The sequence below is a fragment of the Mustela putorius genome, unplaced genomic scaffold (genome assembly GCF_011764305.1).
Source record: "Mustela putorius furo isolate JIRA1106 unplaced genomic scaffold, ASM1176430v1.1 tig00003846_pilon_pilon_pilon, whole genome shotgun sequence".
Lineage (NCBI taxonomy): Eukaryota > Metazoa > Chordata > Mammalia > Carnivora > Mustelidae > Mustela > Mustela putorius.
The window spans coordinates 22,177,938-22,200,988 of record NW_025421999.1 but is presented as its reverse complement, the minus strand read 5'-3'; the positions used below and the strand labels follow the sequence as shown (position 1 = coordinate 22,200,988).

The following is a 23,051-nucleotide window of genomic DNA, read 5'->3' as shown; positions in this document are numbered from 1 at the left end:
TGCTCTGAGATGAACATCTTTGGCAAAAGCAGAATGAGCTCATAGAGTTTCCCTTTGATTATTTTTTAAAGTCGCATTTCAACAGAACAGATAATCTTTAGGGAGAAAAGAAATGTCTAGTATGTTCTGATCACAGATGTATGGGAAACACACCAAACTTGCTTTCACTGCAAGTTGAAGGTCTTCATCTGCCAAGTTGATTGGTTCCAAAAGCAGGTTCCCTATTGCCTGCCAGCTTTCCTCTTCTGAGCCGACGGAAGCCAAAGCAACAGATTCATGGCATCAACACTGTATCTCTGCCTTGAAATCTTGCCGAGTGGAATGCGAGGGGATGAAAAGGAACAGAGGGAGCTTGAGTTGGTCTAAACTACATGGAAACCCTTGCCATGAAAATCAAACCAGATCCTTGTTGAGGGCTGAAGTCATTCATCAAATTCTCTTCCTGTTTTCCTTTTCATACTCTTTGTTTTGTTTGCCTGACCCTTTGACTTCATGGTTCTTATGGAATCGGAAGTAAAGCAATACCACAGAAGAAAGTGAGCTGAGCTTTGTGGTGTCCCTCACTGAGCCAAACCCAAGAAACACTGGAAATATCCATTGCCAATTTGAGCGTGTGAGATTTCCAGCCTGATAGCCAGACCAAAGAGGTTTGGAGTGATGTGTGGGCCTCCTCAATATAAACCATTGCAAGGTTTCTGTTTATTATTTCACTCATCTGTCAGCAACATTGACTTATTGGGTTAACCTTTCTTTCTTTTTTTTTTTTTTCAGAGCCATTAAGTAAATATACTTCCAATAATCCAAAAGATATAGCTTTAAAAGTTGTGATATATTATACTAATTCTTCCCCTTCCAAGCAGATATCAGAGTTCAATCATAACCAGTCTGCATGTGTGATACTTCATTTGTTAAAGACCCTAAGGCTGGGGATGCCTGGGTGGCTCAGTTGGTTAAGCCACTGCCTTCAACTCTGGTCATGATCCCAGAGTCCTGGGATTGAGTCCCACATCAAGCTCCTTGCTCGGTGTGGAGCCTGCTTCTCTCGCTGCCTTTGCCTGCCTCTCTGCCTGCTTGTGTGTACTCTCTCTCTCTCTGGCAAATAAATAAAATCTTAAAAGAAAAAAAAAAAAGACCCTAATGCTGATATAAGGGCAGGGGCTAAAGATGTGTTACGGTTGTACTTGGATGGTGTGTTAGGAAATATTTCACAACCTGATCTCCCCTAATAAAAGGCCCTAATTTGTAGTGTATGCCTTCCATATAGTGTACTCTAACTACACCTGATCCCAAGCTTCAATGTGTTCTCACTGACCATGCAGTAAGAAAGAGATGTTTATAATAGGCCCTTGCCAAGTTCAGTGAACTGACTTCCAGAATACAACTTACACATTGCACCTGGCTTTTTCTTCTACAGCAGATGCATGGGGATGTTAGGCTCTTTGGCCTTCTTGTGGGCAAATTGGGAAGAGAACTGGGGGATGGGGGGAAGGCATGATGACTCCATGTAACCTCCATATTCATTGCCTGTAATATCATATACACACCCTGTGTTTTATGGGTTAACACGTGTAGTTTATGGAAGCTTGAAGGAAAATCAAGACGTATGTTTTTAGTTCTCTTTTTGCATGTCTATTGAAAAGCTAAGGAATGGTTTCTAGTGGGGAAATGAAAGTTGACCATTTGAAGTTAAACTGGGTCTAATTCTAATATCACTGATGAATATGGATGCTAAGATTCTCAACAAGATCCTAGCAAACAGGATCCAACAGCACATTAAAAAGATTATCCACCATGACCAGGTGGGATTCATTCCTGGGCTACAAGGACAGTTCAACATTCGCAAATCAATCAATGTGATAGAACAAATTAATAAGAGAAGAGAGAACAACCACATGGTCCTCTCAATTGATGCAGAAAAAGCACTTGATAAAATCCAGCATTCGTTCCTGATTAAAATGCTTCAAAGTATAGGGATAGAGGGAACATTCCTGAACTTCATAAAATCTGTCTATGAAAGACCCACAGCAAATATCATCCTCAATGGGAAAAAGCTTACAGCCTTCCCGTTGAGATCAGGAACACAAAGATGCCCACTCTTACCCCTCTTTTTCAACATAGTATTAGAAGTCCTAGCAACAGCAATCAGACAACAAAGAGAAATAAAAGGTATCCAAATTGGCAATGAAGAAGTCAAACTCTCTCTCTTCGCAGATGACATGATTCTTTATCATGGAAAACCCAAAAGACTCTACTCCCAAACTACTAGAACTCATACAGCAGTTCAGCAACGTGGCAGGATACAAAGTCAATGTACAGAAATCAGTGGCTTTCTTATACACTAACAATGAAAATACAGAAAGGGAAATTAGAGAATCAATTCCATTTACTATAGCACCAAGAACCATAATATACCTGGGAATAAACCTAACCAAAGAGGAACTACAGAACACTCATGAAAGAAATTAAAGAAGACACAAAAAGATGGAAGACCATTCCATGCTCTTGGATCAGAAGAATAAAGATTGTTAAAATGTCTATACTGCCTAGAGCAATCTATACTTTTAATGCCATTCTGATCAAAATTCCACCGGTATTTTTCAAAGAGCTGGAGCAAATAATCCCAAAATTTGTATGGAATCAGAAGAGACCCCGAATCGCTAAGGAAATGTTGAAAAACAAAAATAAAACTGGGAGCATCACGTTACCTGATTTCAAGCTTTACTACAAAGCTGTGATCACCAAGACAGCATGGTATTGGCATAAAAACAGACATATAGACCAGTGGTCCAGATATGAACCCTCAACTCTATGTTCAAATAATCTTCAACAAAACAGGAAAAAATATACAGTAGAAAAAAGACAGTCTCTTCAATAAATGGTGCTGGGAAAACTGGACAGCTATATGTAGAAGAATGAAACTCGACCATTCTCTTACACCGTACACAAAGATAAACTCAAAATGGATAAAAGACCTCAACGTGAGGCAGGAATCCATCAGAATCCTAGAGGAGAACATAGGCAGTAACCTCTTGGATATCAGCCACAGCAACTTCTTTCAAGATATGTCTCCAAAGGCAAAGGAAACAAAGTGAAAATGAACTTTTGGGACTTCATCAAGATCAAAAGCTTCTTCACAGCAAAGGAAACAGTCAAGAAAACAAAGAGGCAACCCACGGAATGGGAGAAGATATTTGTAAATGACAGTACAGACAAAAGGTTGATATCCAGGATCTATAATGAACTCCTGAAACTCAACACACAAAAAACAGACAATCATATAAAAAAATGGGCAGAGGATATGAACAGACACTTCTCCAATGAAGACATACAAATGGCTAACACACACATGAAAAAATGTTCATCATCACTAGCCATCAGGGAGATTCAAATTAAAACCACATTAAGATATCACCTTACACCAGTTAGAATGGCCAAAATTAGCAAGACAGGAAATAACATGTGTTGGAGGGGATGTGGAGAAAGGGGAACCCTCTTACACTGTTGGTGGGAATGCAAGTTGGTGCAGCCGCTTTGGAGAACAGTGTGGAGATTCCTCAAGAAATTAAAAATAGAGCTTCCCTATGACCCTGCAATTGCACTACTAGGTATTTACCCCAAAGATACAGATGTAGTGAAAAGAAGGGCCATCTGTACCCCAATGTTTATAGCAGCAATGGCCACGGTCACCAAACTGTGGAAAGAACCAAGATGCCCTTCAATGGATGAATGGATAAGGAAGATGTGGCCCATTTAAACTATGGAGTATTATGCCTCCATCAGAAAGGATGAATACCCAACTTTTGTAGCAACATAGATGGGACTGGAAGAGATTATACTGAGTGAAATAAGTCAAGCAGAGAGAGTCAATTATCATATGGTTTACTTATTTGTGGAGCATAACAAATAGCATGGAGGACATGGGGAGATAGAGAGGAGAAGGGAGTTGGGGGAAATTGGAAGGGGAGGTGAACCATGAAAGACTATGGACTCTGAAAAACAATCTGAGGGGTTTGAAGGGGCGGGAGGTGGGAGGTTGGGGGAACCAGGTGGTGGGTATTAGAGAGGGCACGGATTGCATGGAGCACTGGGTATGGTGCAAAAACTATGAATACTGTTAAGCTGAAAAGAAATAATAAAAAAAATAAAATAAAATAAACTGGGTCTGATTTCTGATGTGCTCCCTAGTCCTGAGGGCAGGGGGAGGGGAGCTGACTTAAAATTTCAATTTCATTCACCATGAGTCTGCAATCTTTCTCACCCCCATCTGAGACTACTCAAAGCAGCAGAAAGAATCTCACGGCCCATTTCTGAGTGACAGCACTAGGAGGCAATATTCTAGTTACTGAATGTACATTATCTCTAATCCTCTTTCAAACCCGTAAGGCAAAGATTATCTGCATCTTAGAAGTGAAACTGAACCCAGAGAAATTAAGTTGCCGAAGTTTGCAGTGATAGACATTACAATTTAGTTACAAAGAAATGGTATAAACACTTAAAAGGTTAAAGAGATAAATAATATCAAGGCACTAGAAATCTCATGCAGTAGTCATGATTAGTTTCCAAATAAATGGCTCTGACAGCTGTCATAGGAGCTCAAAGGAAAACAAAAAAAATCAATGAGTGATACATACAGTGTTTCGGGGGAATATATTGAGGAATAATTTGGCAGACTCTAGAAAGAGAAAGACATTGATAAATCAAGGACAACCCAGAATGAATACAAAGGTGCTGTTCTCCCATGATTCATATGTAGAAGCCCTAGGGTGGGACCCTAATCCAATAGAACTCTTCTGCTTATAGAAAAGATACCAGGTTCTCTCTCTCTCATTCTCTCTCTCTGACGCAATGTGAAAGTAGCAAGTCAGAGTTCTCACCAGAAACTGAACCCCTGTCAGAACCTTAACCTTGGACTTTCTAGCTTCCAGAACTGAGAAAATAGACATCTGTTGTTTAAGGAACACAGTCCAAGGTGTTTTGTTATGGCACCCTGAGCTAAGACAATAGGAATCATGTAAATAAAAAAGAGGAGGAAAGGATGTAGAATTGGGGAGGGTATGTGCTATGGCGAGTGCTGTGAAGTGTGTAAGCCCGATGATTCACAGATATGTACCCCTGGGGCTAATAATACATTATATGTTAATTTTAAAAAAGTTTTGTTTTTTTTTAATTGACATTTTGACTAGTAAGTAGATAACATTGGAGTTTAATGTTTAGAAAACTATAGAGTGAAAAAGATGGAGAATAAACCAGGGTCAGGTTAAAAATGACATTGAATGCCTCTAAGAAATTAAAACTTTATCTTGTAGCAAATATGAATACATCTTAAGTTTCTGAACAGGACACAATATTTGGTAATAAAGCAGCACCTTAACAAGAATGATCCTCTAGGAATGATAAAGATGAATTTTACAGAGCAGAGAGACAGGTATAAGGTTGTTGTAATAATTCTTTCAGAGTTTGGAGCTAGACAAAAAAACAATTTTCAGTCTTTCTCAAAAGTAAGCTTTCTAACTCATCACATTCCTGGATCTGCCAGGAAACTCAGCAAATGCAACAATTCTGTTTTATTTATTTGTTTTTCTCTCTCTCTCTTTTTTAAAGATTTATTCATTTATTTGGGAGAGTGGTGCACATGAGCACCTGGGGTGGGGGGAGGGCAGATGGAAAGGGAGAGAGAAACCCAAGCCTACTCCACTCCAAGCCTGGAGCCCCGAGATCACAACCTGAGGGGAAACCTAGAGTCAGAGTCAGAGGCTTAACTGATTCCACCACCCAGGTGCCCCTCATTTATGCTTTTCTGACTCCAGTACATCATTTATCTGTTTTTTTTTAATAGTTCTACTTATTATTCACAACAAATATGTCACACAAACATGTCTTAAAACGTACTATATGTCAAGCACTCTTCTAGAGGAACAAAACAGCAATACAGAACAAAGATTCCTTGTCCCATGAGCTTGTGTTCTAACAAAGAGAGACAGACAGCAATTATGATACAAAAGGAGGCTATGACATATTTCAGAGGTTATACCATATAGAGTACACATAGTATATGATTCTATTATATGCCTCTGATATATATTAGAGTGCTTTTTCATAAGTTCTCGGGGGGGGCAGAAATCAGAGCAAAATAAGGGAGATTGGGTAGTATCAGGAAAGTAGATGGCAGTTCAGTGGTCAAGGCAGGCCTTACTGAAAAGGTGACATCTAAGCAAAGACTTGAACCTGCATCTTATATTGTAAATTGATACCTCCTTTTCAAAGGAGAGTTCAAAATAATCCATGAAAGAATAATTTCGGTGGTCAAGCATGCAATGATAAAAGCCTATACCAGTGTTGTGGTGGTAAAAAGAGATCCATGTAAGATATCTCTTACTAACCCCTTTTGCTTTTGCTCTCCATATTTAGAAAGGTGGCTGAGGTTCTAGACTTTGAGGAATGAGAAACTTACAGCTTCATTAACAAAGGTAAGGCTTTCAGTGAATGATGGTAGTGTACTTGTGAAATCTATGAAACCAACCCAAAAGAACAGAAAGAGAGAGAGACAGACAGACAGAGAGAGAGAAGAAGGAAAAGAAAAAAAGAAAAAGAAAAAAGAAATAAAAGAAAATTCTATTAGCAGTGAAGATGAAAAAACTCTACTTCCCTAAACCATATTCTATGAAGAATATATGCCAAACATTCTGAAATTCAGATGAATTGAGGGCTGCTGAAAGCCAAAATAAATGAATATCTTCACATCTTGAATGAAGCATAAAATTCTCTAAAAATAAGTGAGAACCCTAAGGGAGCGTGGGTGGACTGAAGTAATAAACATCCCATAGGATGTAGGTTTCTTTGAAATCTGGGCTCCTATATGAGAGCAGTCTGGATTTGAATTGAAGTCAGGAAGAAATGGAAAATACTAGCTCCTGATCAAAGTCAATAGGGCATAAGTAAAATAAATTCAATAAGCTAGCAAAAGATAAATAAGATGTTTTATTTTGAGCCATATCAACCTGCTTGGATAATCTGTTCACTTTGTACATGAACAGATTACGAACAGTACAGACAAATGTACGTCCAAGACATAGCATAAAAAAAAATAATGATAATGAAACACATCTCATTTAAAATTGCTGACAGCTACAGATTACTTCTGCTACTCTGTAAATTATTCCTGAACAAATAGTAAAAATAGAACTATACTCATTCAAAACTGATTAATAGGACTTCTAGCCAATGTGGGATAACAGGGACCAGATTTACCCTCCCAAATGAAAAAAATAAAATAAAATAAAACAGTGAGCAAAATATATGACATACTGGAATTCTATATGTTAGACATCAGGAAATGAAAGATAATGCTCAGAGTTAGGAAACAAATAAGGAAAAGCCTACCATTGTTCCAATTTACTACCTGGAGAATGTTTCCAGTTTCCAGACAATGGCACAGGAAGGGAAAACCCAAGCAAGATTTTCTCATTTCTCTGAATTGAGGTGACAGATCTGTGGAGTGTGGAAGGTTGAGGAAGCTTGAGTTCACAAGGAAGAAGACAGAGACAGAAAATTGGACAGAAAAAATACCAGAGAATTCTAGAGCATTTCCTCCAAATCATCAACTGAGTATGATCACCACATGCATGTGAAGAAACTATACAAAATTAATAAAAGAACTGCTCTAGAGGGTTAGGGGGGACAATACTTGGAGCTCCCACTTGGCTTAGAACATTTTCTGTTACTACCAGAGTACCAAGCCTTATAATTCACTGTATTAGGTAGACAAAAGGACTTTACCTGTATAGTGGGGCAAAATTAACACAAAACTGACTGCACTATTGTCCTGTTCGTTAACGCTTAAAAGCAAGACTTGAAAAGATAAACTTATTTCCCAGTAACTTAATTATGTCCCAGGACAGTTTTGGAATATATATAGTGGTACAAATCATATCCAAGTCACATTAAATGCAAATGTCAAAAGAACTGATTTAAAAGTACTAGATTGCAGATTGGACAAAAATTGTACTCCAACTATATGCTCCTTATAAGGGAGCATTTAAAATGTAAAAAGGTTAAAGGTAAAAGTTGGGAAAAGGTCCATCATGTGGACATTAATTTGAAAAATCCTGGTGAGGTTGTATTAATATCAGACAAATTCGCTTCTAGAGGGAATAAAATCACCTGTGATAAAGAAGAACACTTCTTAATGGCAAAGTGGTTAATTTATCTAGGGGACATAATGGTCAGTGTCAACGGACTTAATTAATAACAGCTCCATAATGCATCAAGTAAAAAAAAAAAAAAAGTGGGGAGTTTTCAGTCAATATTTTTTGACCACTTTTTCCACCCTGCCCACTTTCTCTTCTTCTGGGACTCAGATGATCTGATTGTTAGATTTTTTTTTTTTTTTTTGAATCTTTTGTTATAGTGCTGTTGGTCCTGGAGGCACTGTTCAATAATTTTTCTTTCTATTTTTCTCTGCTTGTTCAGATAGGCTAATTTCTAGTTCATTTTCCAGTTTACAGCTTCTTTCCTTTGTTGTCTCCATCCAGCTTTTGAGCCCACTCACTGATTTTTTTTTTTTTTTAACTTTGGCTATGGTATTTTTCAGTTCAAAGCTTTCCATTGGATTGATCCTACAATTATAGAGAGAAGATTACATGTATTTTTGCTACACAGTCACACACATTATTGCAAATAGTTCTGACGTAGTAACTCTCCTGATGTGATCCCAGATTAATGGAGACGGTCTCAGGGGCCTTGCTGGAGAGTCACACTGAAGCCGCACCCCAGACCTATGCGGTCAGGAGTTCGGATGTTGGAACCCAGCTGTCTTGTTTTTAACAAGCCCTCTAGTGATTACCATCTAAGCTAAAGCTTGAGTCCATTCTTCCCAGAACTTGATTTCTAATATTTCCTTCCATACTCCTCCCCACCCATGTGCACATGCGTGCACACGCGCGCGTCCCCACACACAAGCACACATGCACACCATGGCTTCTGCTGGACCTTGAGGGACGTCCACCTTACTGCCAGCCAGAACAACAGGCCTAGGTTGAAGTAGGAAGCTCTTTAATAAACAGTAAAACGGTTTGGCTGACACATAACAAGTAACGACAAATATGAGAGCTTTTATTCCTCACTCACCTACACTACTATTAGTAGTGCTCATAGTTCATGCTACGAACGATACGCTCAGGCTATGAACAATACAGAGATTTTTGAAGGGGCTGAATGAAAATCACCCTTCCTCCTCTGGCTGCTTCCTGCTCCCAAGTTCTGTGTGATTTGAGAAATCTGACAAGAGCATGAGCAGACAAAGTGCCAGAGTCAACTGACAAGAAACCTTGCCCATTGAGAGCAAAAATGCATGTGTTCACACCTACCCTCCTGTATAGACCTTGGAAATGCGCACCCAAGTATAAGTTCCAATACACAGAGTGTGCCGGCTCCTCAGAGCTTTTCCTCCCACCGGACCTGATATGGAAGAAAGAGGAAAGAATCCCGGTGTTCTTGCTGGGGATTTTTGCTGGTTCAGTCCCTCCCATGTGAGAAACCTAAGCTATTGCTCACTTCCTTAGCTTTTCACACCACAGATAGGAGTAAAGAGCTGGGTAGGGGGTGAGAACCGGGGGTGGGGGAATCCCAGAATGTTTAGGAAACCAAAATAGCCTGGTAAGAGATACTCCTTGTGGACATTTACTATAGCTTAGTATGAATAAACTACTCCTCTTTGTGGCTTATACACATAACCTTTGGTATACTTCTCTTTTTTTAACTATCCATTACCTAAATGTATTGCTAAACCCATTTTGCAGATGGGGAGACTGACACTAGGAAGTTAGAAATCGGTCCAGCATAGAGATGGAAGTAGAGCTATTAAAGAGAATCCAATAGCTGCTGCTTTTATAGCCAGTTTAGTGTTATAACTCAGCTCACATTAACCAGGGAAAGCAAACGATCAAAATAAGAGTTTCTTATTAAGGGCAGGTGGCAGTTTGAAAAATCTGATGACACTTGATAGGGGCACCTGGGTGGTTCAGATGGTTAGGCATCTGCCTTTGGCTCAGGTCATGATCTCCAGGTCCTGGGATCCAGCCCCATGTCAGGCTCCTGGCTGGCTCAGTGGAGGGCCTGCTTCACCCTCTCCCTCTGCCTCTCCCTTGCTTGTGTGCTCTGTCTCTTCTTTCTCTCAAACGAATAAATAAAATCTTAAAAACAACAACAAAAAAAACTCAGTAGAAAAAACATTAGCAGCTGGAAACAGAGTCGCATAAGCTTTTATTTTATTTAGAATATCTTATTTCTTTTGGGCATTCTTTCACCCTTCTTCTCCTTACCAAGTTACCTCGGTAGTTACCTATTCTCTAGTTTTGTTTCTGTGGTCAGTCCGCAGGTAACCTGTAAGAAGACTCAGAGCTCTGTGAGAGAGACCTTTTGAATTTCCCTGCTTTTGTATTTCTAGTGTCCAGAATATACTAACTAATGATGTCTTGAGGTGTTAATGTTTTATATGAAAATTAGAGCTTCTTACAGAGTTTCTCTTCATAGGTAACCCCAGAAATAATTGTTTTCTCTGATGAGCCTAACCCAGTCACTGTATACTTAAGATTTCAGCTAGAATCAATATTAAGGCCCTTCTTGTTATAATTAATTGAACACAATGTCTGAGGCCTCAAACTTGCCTAACCTTCAATTCCCTTTATTGCCCTCGCTTTATTGCTTCTAGAACAACTATCTCTACGTGCTCCCCCAGTGGGAGTGCTCTCACATAATTTAGCTCTCCCTTCCCAGAACTCCAAGTGCTGAAAACTGGAAATGATCTTGTCTGGGGCATGTGAATATATGTGCTCATGAGAAATCAACCGAGCTGAGAATATCCACTAAGGCCATAACTTCAAATCCACTGTGTGCTAAGAAAAACAGACTCCATGGTAGGGTGAAGCCTGCATATGCTAACAAAGCCATTGTTTTTCCAAATTTCTGATTCTTATCCAAGCAAACCCACTCTTTTCTAATATATTATGTTGTCATAAGAAATGTGCAGCATTACAATCTGGTTCATCTCTAAGTGTCTGTAGGGTCTTTGTTTCTCTGTCAATTCCTTGGCTTTTTCCTAGAAGTCAGACGGATATAAATACCCAAGGCAGAACTCCTTGGGAAATGCCTCCATGACCAGACTTGTGGGAAAGTTCAGGACCAGATGGTATTAAAGGAATTATGGTAATTGCCCTCAAATGCCCTTTAAACCCGACCAGCTTCCTGGAATACGAGAGGGATGGGATTTGTGTCCTAGCGCTCTTAAAGCCAGGTCTATACCTCGCGTTTCAGAAACACTGTGTGTGTGTGTGTGTGTGTGTGTGTGTGTTTGTTTCTGGTACTCAGAAAGCACAATTACTTCAGCACAAAATCTCTCCTCTCCTCTTGGCTTCTACCTGCTGTCATCCAATGAAACTTTATATATATATATATATACATATATATATCTTTGTAATTACGTAACTTATCTCTGAAAGGTCCTATGTTGCATTTTTGAAAGCTCTGTTACATAGGGGACTTAAAAGAAACTTTTTTATGGGATGTCTCTGCTACAATGCCAGACTGAAGACTTCTTTTTTAGGCAAGTAAGTTTTAAGTATTGCTTGGCTTTGTACACTTCCATTAACCCCTTCAACGACCATGGCAATATTACAATGAAGTTTCTTTTATCCCAATAGGAACAAGGAAGTGGTGTTTTCTTACCAGAACTTAATCATGGAAGACTTATTCAAAGATGCAAATGGAGCAGATGATGCCTTTTGATCATGCAAAGAAGTTCATCTCAGGTCCCTTAGTGTCTTAGAAAGACAACAAACTTGCTACCCTGTTCAAGTGCAAAGTTTATGTGAATCTCAGGTAAAAAGAAAGGAAATTCGAAAGCGGTTTATGCTTTTACAGATCTACCTAAACAGGTCAGAAGAAAAGATCTACGAATAATCCAAGAAACCTAGGATGTGTTTCTCAGATGAGTGTGTCTTCACCAACTCTTCTGTTCTTCAACAGCTACCCATCTATATACTGTCCCTACTTTCTCCTCTAGTATAGCCAATTGGTTAGAAAATTCTAATTAATTCTTTAATATAGCTTTTCCCTTTGCACTTGACCTACCAACTTAGTCCCTGCCTTCCAATCTATCTTCTGAGGTATTTCCACAGCCTGCTTCCTGTTAGTGCTGATCCAAGTTCTCTTTTCATGGAATTGCTAGTAACTTCTATCAAGCAAAACAATAACAACAACGACAACAACAACAACAGAACAAAACCAAAAAAAGCAAACAAACTAACCATGTTACTTCTGTAAGAAAACTCTTAGAAGCCTGTTGCCAATGTCTGTGGTGCATCTCAAATAAAAAAGCCTGTGTATCCCCAGAAACAAAAGCATGTGCCCAGAAAGTCTGTGACTCAAAGCCTGGGATGTCTTCCTGGAATGTCCGTTCAGCCAAAATTCAGCCCCCATGCATTGCCTACCCCTTGTGCCTCAGACACAATAAATGTTACTCAATAAATTATAATCTCAAGTTTTTAAATTAAAAACCATAACATAAAGTTTAGAGATAAAACAAATGATTCTAGATAAGTTTGACTTTTTCATTGAGAAACAGAGGGGTACATGCTCAGACTCCCTCAAGCAATGAAGTGCACCTACTTTACTATCAGAAATACTTTGGAAAATCATAAAAACTCCAATTCCTTCACTGGGACCTCAAAGTTGTTCCAAACAAGACGTTACATTACATTTTCACTGCCATCTAGCAGCTTTACACAGCTATGCAGACGTCATACACATCCAAGACAACGTTTGTGCCATAGATATTAAATCTACTTTACATGAACTTCATCTTCCCTTTTACTATCTAACTCAATTTCATTCCTCAATTTTCATGTATCCCTTGCATGGAAACTTATTTTAATTCCTTCAATCAAATCTTCCTTACATTTTTTTCTCACAGGAAAAAAAAAAAAACACAACTTTATCATGATTTTTCTGGAAATTTATGGCAGGAGAAAACAAGACATATCTAGAATGGGGAGGAGGGAAGATCACTGGTATCCTTTACAGTGTTCCTTTCTAGGTTATCTGTGCTTTTCACTGTCTCTGAACTATTTAAGACCAGTTGTAATGTGGGGTGCCTGGGTGGCACAGTTGGTTAAGCATCTGACTCTTGATTTAGGCTCAGGTCATGATCTCAGGAATGTAATCTCAGGGTCATGAGTTCGAACCCCAAGCCAGACTCTATACTCAGCATGGAGTCTGCTGGAGATTCTTTCTTCTTCTCCTTCTGCCCCTCCTGCTCTGCTCTCTCTTTCTCTCTCAAAAAAATTAATTTTTTTAAAAAAGACAAAACATAATGTAAATGATTCTTTTTGAGAAATGCAAATAAATTGGGTCCTAGTAGAATGCAATCGACTATTGTCCTGTGGATAAACCAGTTTGCACTGATTTATAGATTTGTTTTAGCATTTTTTATTGCTTACAGTTGTGTAGTATTTTTTTTTGAAAATTCTGCTCTGAACTGGTTGTAACATCTTACTGACTCCCTCATTAATGAATTTAATAAAATCTTTTACAGGTGTTCATCGTACATTTTTTGAGAGCCATTTTTAGTACGCATATTACCTTAGTATTATAGTTTCCATCTGTTCCACTAAATTACAGTTTCCTGAGGAGTGGGTTGACAAGATAAGAACTCAATAAATGTTAAATAAATACAAAGAATAAATGCCCTATTTTTGTGCTTTTAGATGGGACCTGAAATAAGAAAAGTAGTAGCTCAGCTGTTGGTCACATTTTTAAAAGTATAGGTAGAGTTCTCTTGAGAATCTGTTCAAAGTGTGGAACTTCTTACCAGAAAAATATGCATATGTATAGACAAACATAAAACAATGCATGTCATTTTAGTGGTTTAATGGTATTTCCACCCCCATTCTTCTTCCAAAAACTGGTTTAAATGCTGTGTCTTGCCAGCTTTGCAAAGTGAGCCATATTTTGAAACCCTCATCCTCAGTTGTATCTCTTCATCTAAGAAAAACAGTTCAACAAAAACAAAACAGAAGCTTCTGTCTCACTTTAAAACCAGTATTACAATAGTCATGAAGACAAACACTATTCATGAGTTTACAGCAGAGAAATTTTCAAAAATTCCTATCCTCACCCAGTTCCTCCACAATTGCTTAAGACCAAATGACTAAATATGATTCAAGTGCATGGATAAACATGATACATGCCGAATATAGAGGTCATAAAAATATATGAGTAGCTACAGCTTTTGGAGAGGAATCAAATGACCCAGTGAGAAGAGACATTTGCCCTCTAAAGATGTCTCATTTTTTAAGAAACATGTACACCGTTGTGGGAGATTATATTATCTGTTAAAGAAGAAAACAAGAGCCCAGCTAACTTAGAATACAGGCTCTGTTCACTGTTGTTGCCTCAGTATGATATTGTTGTTTATAAAGATGAACATGTCATATTCTAGGGATAGTGTCAACCAATACAATGGAATAGTTACCAGGAAGTTTAGTTCCTCACTCTTCTGATTGTCAAGGAGAATGTTAGGGGCACCTGGGTGTGCCTCTCTGCCTACTTGTGATCTCTCTCTCTGTCAAATAAATAAAATCTTAAAAAAAAAAAAAAAGGAGAATGTTAGGTCTTGGGTATAGTGACATAGATGAGATTCATTTGTTTTGTTGGAAAAGAATTCTATACTGTTAGCTAGGATACAGTGTTACCTTTTATTTCCTTTGATTAAAATAAAATGAACATATAGATTGAACTTCATCCTGAGTGTGCATGGTAATATCATTTTCCTCGTTCATTTTTCTGGATCATTTTCATTATTAACCTGGACTGTATCTGGGAGCTGAATAGAAGCAGTTCAAGGGTATGCTAAATGCTGTGGCTTTGCTTGGGGAAAACGCCCAGGAAACAAACACCATTTTAAAGCATTAGAAGACTATATTCCACTAAGAGTGGTTTCATATACTTGCTGCTATGACCCAATAGCAAAATCGATAGCTTTATTTTTTTTAAATATTTTATGTATTTATTTGACAGAGAGAGCGAGATCACAAGCAGGTAGAGAGGGAAGCAGGCTCCCTGCTGAGCAGAAAGTCCAATTCGGGGCTCCATCTCAGGACACTGGGATTATGACCTGAGCCAAAGGCAAAGGCTTTAACCCACTGAGCCACCCAGGCACCCCCAAAATCAATAGCTTTAGAGCTTATTAAATCACGAGTTTTTCTCAACTGAGTTTGAATCTGTCCAATCTCTTATTGAGTTCTGATTTAAATTGCTGTGCTCATGTCAATGACTATATTCAATGACAGAGTACAGAATTAGAAACCATTCACTTTTCAGTGCCTTTTAATACCTAGGGAGCCAATGAAAGGCTTTCCTTTCCAGATTATTTGCTGAAATTTTATAACCAAAATATAAATGAAGTAGTAGTACTTCTATTTATACACATAAATGACCTATCAGAAATTTTATTTCTATTTCTCCTTTTCTAACAAAATGCTGATGAGGTCAAGCAAAATCAATGAGAGATTTTCTTTTTTAACCTATGGAGGAAGGTAGAAGGCTGTTGTATGTATGTATATATGTATTTTTCGATGCCTGGAACACCAGAGATAGTCACTTTGACAGTTGACTCTAAGTTTGGATCAGAGGTCAGTTTTTAATAAAAGATCTCATGAAACACATATTCTTATAGTCATTCATTCTTTGTTCTTTTGTACCTCTTATTCCTCATATCCATCCTTTATCCACTTTTGGGGAGGCTGCCTTCCAAGTTAGCCTCTTTCCTCAACACTTTGGGAATTGTTGCAGTGGCCACAGTAATATATTCTTACTAGTTGAGTAACCAACCAACCATTTGCATCACTGACTTGTGTATTTAAGAGTTGAGCGTTTTATCATCATTCTTGCCCCTTTGATCTTGAAGTATTCTTAGATTTCTAATTTCTGGCTTCATATTATTTGTTACATGGGATTCCGAAGTATTTTATTAGCCTTTACCTATGTTCCCTTTTATATTTATTTTCTCAGCAACTTCTTCCAATCTTCTGTTTTCAACAAAATACCTTATATTTAGGGATTTCAACAATACCTTAGATTTAGGTGCTTCTCAAAACTACAGTATTGGGGTGCCTGGGTGCCTCAGTTGGTTAAGCAGCTGCCTTTGGCTCAGGTTGTAAGAAACAAAAACAAACAAACAAAAAAACCCTACAGTGTTAAAGACTGAATTGTGTCTCACACCCTCAACCCCAACCTGAAGCCCCAACTCCCAGAACCTGGGAATATAATCATATTTAGAGATAAGGTAGAAGTGATCAAATTGAAATGACCAGAGTATGCCGATACCTTGATCTTGGATTTCTAGCCCCCAGAGCTGTGAGAGGTAAGTTTCTGTCTATAAGTCACCTAGTCTATGGCTTTTAGTTGTAGCTGCCTAAACAGACAAAGGCACTGCTAACACTGTGACCTTAACACTCCTTGTCTCCAGGACTGTGAGAAAATAAATTCTTTTTTGTTTAAGCCACCCAGTCAGTGGTATTTTGTTGAAGCAACTCTTAGGAAACCAATACTAATAATAAGCTGTGGCTTTCCCTTTCTAGAAACCTTCTAATTATCTTAAATATTTTGGAGTACAATTCCAGATTATCTATTTTTGCTATTATTTTTATCATTGTCTTCTCAGTGAAGCTTAAGATTTCTGAGCAACCACTGTGTCACTACTTGTTATACTATGTGTAATTCTGACATTAACCACCTGTTTTAACCTGTGTCAGATTCCACAGGTGAAACCACATGGTCTCCAACATGAGTACCCTCACTTCAAACACCAGCTACATTTCAGGGATCCCCAGGTTTCATGCACTTTTTTCCAACCGCTTACAAATTCAGGGGGTCATAAACCTCCTCAGGTTCTATAATTTGCTAGACAGATTCAGAGAATTCAGGAAAGTGCTATACTTGTGATTACACTTTTATTGTAAATTATATAAATCAGGACCAGCCAAATGAAAAGACTCAAAGGGCAAGGTCCAAGAGGGTTGTAAATGCAGAGCCTCTGAGCTGTCTCACGGAATCAGTTTATGTTACTTTCCTGCAACGTGTTCACCAGCCGGGAAGCTCCACTGGGCTTCAGCATCCAGAGTTTTTATTGGGATTTCATTATGTAGGCATGATTGAATCATTGGCTGTGAGTGAACTCAATCTCCAGTCGCAGTTCTCTGTTTACCTGGTTGATCTTTCTGGTGAGTCGTCCAAATGCTGAATCATCTCATCTCTTAGCATAAATTCAAGTGTGATCCCAGAGGCTTACAATCACAGAGATACTCCTATTGGGAAATTCCAAGGATTTAGAGTTTTCCCTTCCAGAAAATAGGGATAAATGCCAATCAAATTCTTTATTATACAACAGCAACCTCTACTTTATCTTTTTTTTCCTTTGTGAAACAATAGCCAATTAGTTACTTAATCCAGTAGTTTTTTAAATAACCCAGTAATTCTTAGATAATATTTCTTATTTCCAAGCTAGTTACTGTAATATCTCTTACTTAGATACTGCAATAGTTTCCAAAATAAACAAGAGTCACATTAACTTTAGAGGCAAATTTTCAATTGTTTCACTATACTCCCAAGAATTCTCTTCATTTAAAAAATAAATCTGATTTTTTCAACCAAAACTTTCTTCTATTCGACCCTACTACTCAGTTCCAGCCTTAAATTGGAAGTGAACTACCACTTAATCTCTACAGATAAACCAAACTTACCTACAGGCAACCTGGTATATTGTTACTAAAGTGACTTAAGAATCAGACAGATTGTAATTCAACAAGAAAGATTAAATTTATTTACTAGTTGTTTCACCTTAAGTAACTTACCCTCTCTATGTACTGGTTCTCTATTTTATAAATGGATATAATAACTTCACAGGAACACTTTAGGGATTAAATGTTTAAAATATTTATTAGAACGTCTGGCACCTAGGAAAATGTCAACAACTGGCAGCTACATTTATATTTTATTTTACTCTCCCAGTATATTGTTTCTTTATCCCCACATGGAGGTTTCCTACCCATCTTGCTAGTTGCAGTTCAAAGAGCTCCTCCTTTCTGAAGCTCTTCCTAATTTTCCCCCCAACCAGATGCAGATTCTTTCATTAAAATTGCAAAGTGTTCCCAGTTTCTCTCAGGTAGTTTTCCTGATGTTGTTCTTTATAATGTCTTTATTCTTTGTGCTGTCCTCTCACAACATTGGAACATATGGCCATTGAGGGCAAGACCATTCCGCTGCATCTTGAATTTCTCATGGCACTCAGCACAGACCTCACACTGGAAGATGACTGTTACACTGAGTCATCTGTCATTCAAAATTTGTGAAAGATGCTTCCTATGACATATATTAACTTAAATATTAGAATGAAAAATTCCAGGAGTACCTTATCCTCTTATGGTAGTAACTATTTTTCCTTTTCTTTTTTTTTCCTTTAATAGTATAGACAAGTGACAATTTTGTGTGTGGGAGTCTTTTGCTTTAAATGCATATGTACTCATAAAGAAAAGACCTAGTTATTTTTTAAAAACCTAGATAGATGACTTTATCTCTAATTTTCAAAATAGTTATTTAATTTGGAGGCTAGTATGTACACTTACAGATGCAAAAATAAGATTTTGAAAAGTGAACTTTCTTAGGTTGCTCAGTAATTGAGTGGTAGAGCCAGATCTGAAATGCAGCAGGTCCATCTGACCCTAAAACTCGTCCCGTTTTCAACATTCATTATATTGCCTCTTGGTGAAATTCCGACATGCTTTTGTATAACATGTGTTAAGGAAGCAGCCCTTAGGCTAAAGGCTCAGTTAAACCTCTAAAAACAAACCAGTCAGGGGAGTGAGTGACAAAATAAAAACAGAAATGCGGTAATGCTTCCCAGGGCTCACAGTAGTATTGTGAGGACATGAGTGATTAAATACCTGCATCCTATAAGAAAGGTTGAATTCACTGAGGCAACACAGGACTAATGTCTTGGGCATAGCCTTGGCAGAGGGCCAAGATGCAGGAACTCTAACACAATGGATATATTGATTGAAAGCCATTTCTGCATTGGAAGCACTGAGTTCAGTGAGCATGTAGGAGGGAGCTGGCTTTCTTAGGATGGTGATTTGGTAAATATTAGTATTGATAACATTTCAAACAAGGTAGCTGAAGCTTGTGACCACCTGGGCAGGTTATCACAACTGTGTCTATCTCTCTGGTTATGAGCATGTTGACTCTATGCAATGAAACATCTAGAATTCTTTTGGGTCAGTGTTGGAGAGCCAGTGGGATGTGGCATGTCTACTTCATAATATGGAAACTTTATTTATGGTCATACATGCATGAATGAATACTAGACAGTGAAGTAAAGATACGCTTGTGATGTGCCTTTTCAGAGAGGTGGACGATAACCTTGCCTATGAGCCTTAGGTCCTCCAGGGGGCACCAATAAGCAGCCAGAATTGGTTAAATGTATATCAAAGTCCATCCTGGGACTGCCCATATGTGACTTCTTAAGCAACTGACTCTGAATTCCTTCTGTGATAGCCACAGTCACCCAACAGACATTGAGTTTTCCCTGACACAGCAAATAAAACTCACATCCAATTCTGGTGGTCCTAATTCCAATCCCAGTAACCCCAATGGTACTTTCTCCTGGGGTTATATGAGACATAAAGAAGTTCTCATGCAAAAGACAAACCCATTAGAAACTGCCTCTTCTACTTAACTCAAGTTGAAAAGTTTGTATAGTTAGACAAGTAGTACAGACTGTACCTCTTGACTGTATGTCAAACTGTCCAGAGAATGTGTATTCAACTAATTCTTTCTAGTGAGCAAACAGAAATGTGTTTATATTAGGCACTACGCAGGTGAAGCTGAAACAAAACATTCTTATTCCACTTCACAAATATTATTTTTGCCTTGCAATATTTTCATGCAACATTATTATATACATAATAACTACTTTAATGACACAATTTAAATTTCTGCACAATTGATATTCTGTAAGAATTGAGTTATTTTATACCACTCTTATAGCATTTAATTTATTCTTTTCTGTGCTGTACAGGACTTACTCTGTCTAAATTCCTTCTTAAAATCCTTGGTTAACTCTTTGGTGACTATAGGAAAATATTCATACCTTTTAAAATGTATTTGCTTTTAGAGACATGAAATTATTTTTGGATTTCCACTTTTGAGGATGTGATATATAGACAGTTTTGCCATTTGAATATCTCTTAAAGATTAATCCTAAAACCAAAAGAATGGAAATACACATATGTGCAACAAGAACATAATTTAAAGAAGTTAGGGGAAGGCTAGGAAGGTGTATAATTCATTTTATAGCCAGGACTCAATCCATTAATTTAAGAGCTAACAAATCAGGTAACTAAGGTGCGTCTTTTTCATGTCATAAAGCTAAATACTATTCAAGAACCAAGAAAATAACATCAACTATTGTATTGGTAACAATGAGAAGAAAGAAAAGAAGATCTAAAAGGAATTAGGTAGGATATGTTAATTTCTTATGGCCTCACAGTGGAGAGTCAATTGATACTATCAAAATAAATAACATATTAGATATGTTATATTCAGCTATACTTACAGAAGTAACTACTAAATGTTCTAAAAACAGAAAGGCAAACTTCCCAAATTAAAAGGTCATCATCAAGTTCACAAAGCATAAATCGAGGACACACCTAAAACAAAGTGACTAAGAAAAGCAGATGATAAAAAATAGGAAAAAGTATCTTAGGAAATGAAAACAAAATAAAAAACAACAATAACAAAAAACCAGTGGCCACCATTACTATATCAGGCAAGTACAATTCAGAGTAAAAATACTGGACAAGACAAATAAAAACACTTATGATAGCAACGGACACAATCTATAAAGATTTTCTGACTTTCATCAATATCTAAGCACCAGTCTTAACTGGATGGTTCAGTCGGTTAAGTGTCTGTCTTCAGCTCAGGTCATGATCTCAAGGTCCTGGAATTGAGGCCTACACCGGGCTCCCTGCTCAGTGGAGGGCCTGCTTCTCCCTCTCCCTCTGCTGGCTGATCACCCTGCTTGTTCTCTCTGTCTGTCAAATAAATAAATAAGATCCTAAATAAATGCAAAATTAATTAATATATATCAATTAATATTATTATTTTTAACATAATTAATATATAAATATACTCATAAACACACAGATACACATAGAGTGAACACATTAAGATATTAAGAAAAGATTTGCTTGTTTTACAAGCCAAATGAAGATGATAGAGATCTAAGTAACATAATAAATTTATGTGTATACTTGTAATTCTATCATCTAAAAACAAAGAATGTACCTTCTTTTCACATTTTCAAGGACCATTAATACACATTGACCAAATACTAGGTCACAGAGGAGATCTCAGTTAATTGGAACGGCTTGGGATACAGACAACATTCTCTGCTTATACTTTGAATTGACTGAGGTCCCACATTAATTAAAATGTAGAAAAAAATATCATACCAATTAAACAGCTCATATCAAAGATATAAACAAAACTGAAATTGCACATATATAGAAAGAAAACATAATGAAAACAAATCAGAACTATGTCTTCTCTATAAAGAAAATTCTTAAATAATCACATTAATAAGGAAGATAAAAAGTCAATGATCAAGAATTGATTAAAGTGGTTTGAAACATGATGAAAAATAAAAACCAAAGAGTATAAAGAAGACATTAAAGAAATAAAGAACACATTAATGAATAAGAAAACAGAAAAATGGCAGGACTAATTCAAATAAGAGTCAATTCTTTGAAAAATAATTAGCCATATAAAGGGAACGTTATTAGCTAATTTAATCAAGGAAAAGTATAAAAATAAATGTAAGAAAAGAAAATAATCATAGATGCAGAAGAATCAAAGGAATTATGAATGACAGCTTTGCTTAACTTGAAGAAAATAAATTTGAAAACCATGATAAAATAGATCATTTTCTAAGAAAATGTTATAGATTAAAACTGACAAAATGACCAGTTTTCCAAAGAGGAAATTGATGTGGGAAACAAAGGCAATAGAGAAAAAAATAAACTTCCTTACTGCTTACAGCCCATTGACAAAGTCTGTGAAACAGGCAGAGTGACATTCCTCTAGGAAATCAGCTGCCTTGATGCTTATGTTTTGCTAAGGGTAAAAGGCAATCAGCTTAACATTATCCTGACTCCCCAAGATCCTGTAAGTCTACTTTAACATAAAAAAATTTCTTTGGAAACTTCCTTTATCTTTGCCCCCTAAGACATATGTCAGCAACCATTTTGTAAGCATATGGCTCACTGATATACGTCTGAAGGGTCTCAAGATTCGAGTTTTATAAGACAGTAATAAATGACATTTTCCTAACAATAGCAAGGCCCCTCGAAGTCCCAGAAACCTTGCTTTCAAAATTCCTTAGGCTTGTGCTATCCCTAACCCTCTCCAAACTTGAAAGTATATAACCAGCCACCTGTCACAACCCTAGTGCAGGTCTTTCTATCCACGGGTCCTATCTCAGTGCTATAATAAAACCCCTTTTTTGCACCAGAGATGTCTCAGGAATTCTTCCTTGTTCATTGGCTCTGGACCCCAACATTTCTACATCAGAAATAATGTCTGCAAAAAGGTCTTACCCATCTCCCCTAGAGCATCAGAACCATGGTTTGCCAAAAGGACTATATCAAACCTATAAATGACAGAAGAGAAACAGCTATTTAAACTATGACAGCAGATGGACAATGACACCTTTCAATCTTTTTTGTGAAACCAATGTAATGTTGACCATAACATTCAAAAAGGTAGCACATAGAAAAGATTTGTGGATATTAATCTAATAATCTGAAATATTTGCAAGGAGAATAATAGTACCTGTCCAAGAGAGGTTCATATACACATTTTACAATGGCTTAATAGGAAGAACTCTATTAATTGGATCATCTCCGTAAATGCCAAAAGGGAATTTTTCTACTTTTGTA

The 23,051-nt window shown here is 37.4% G+C and overlaps 1 protein-coding gene and 1 long non-coding RNA gene across 3 annotated transcripts in view; one reads left to right on the top strand and one right to left on the bottom strand.

The window, feature by feature from the left end:
* CUNH8orf34 (chromosome unknown C8orf34 homolog) overlaps nucleotides 1–13,244 on the top strand; it is a 394,040-nt gene extending 380,796 nt beyond the window's left edge. The window contains exons 13-14 of one of the 2 annotated variants that reach the window (XM_045063225.1): nucleotides 6,409–6,467; nucleotides 11,697–13,244. In XM_045063225.1, coding sequence (XP_044919160.1) covers nucleotides 6,409–6,428 — 20 coding nt within the window. In that variant the 3' untranslated portion in view covers nucleotides 6,429–6,467; nucleotides 11,697–13,244. The remainder of the gene's footprint in view (nucleotides 1–6,408; nucleotides 6,468–11,696) is intronic. The other variant, XM_045063224.1, reaches the window with a different exon arrangement.
* The window catches only part of LOC106004461, a 34,569-nt gene extending 13,509 nt beyond the window's left edge, over nucleotides 1–21,060 (bottom strand). Inside the window, exon 1 of the long non-coding RNA XR_001177455.2 lies at nucleotides 17,261–21,060. This is a non-coding gene — a long non-coding RNA (uncharacterized LOC106004461). The remainder of the gene's footprint in view (nucleotides 1–17,260) is intronic.
* Between the last annotated feature and the right edge of the window lie 1,991 nt (nucleotides 21,061–23,051).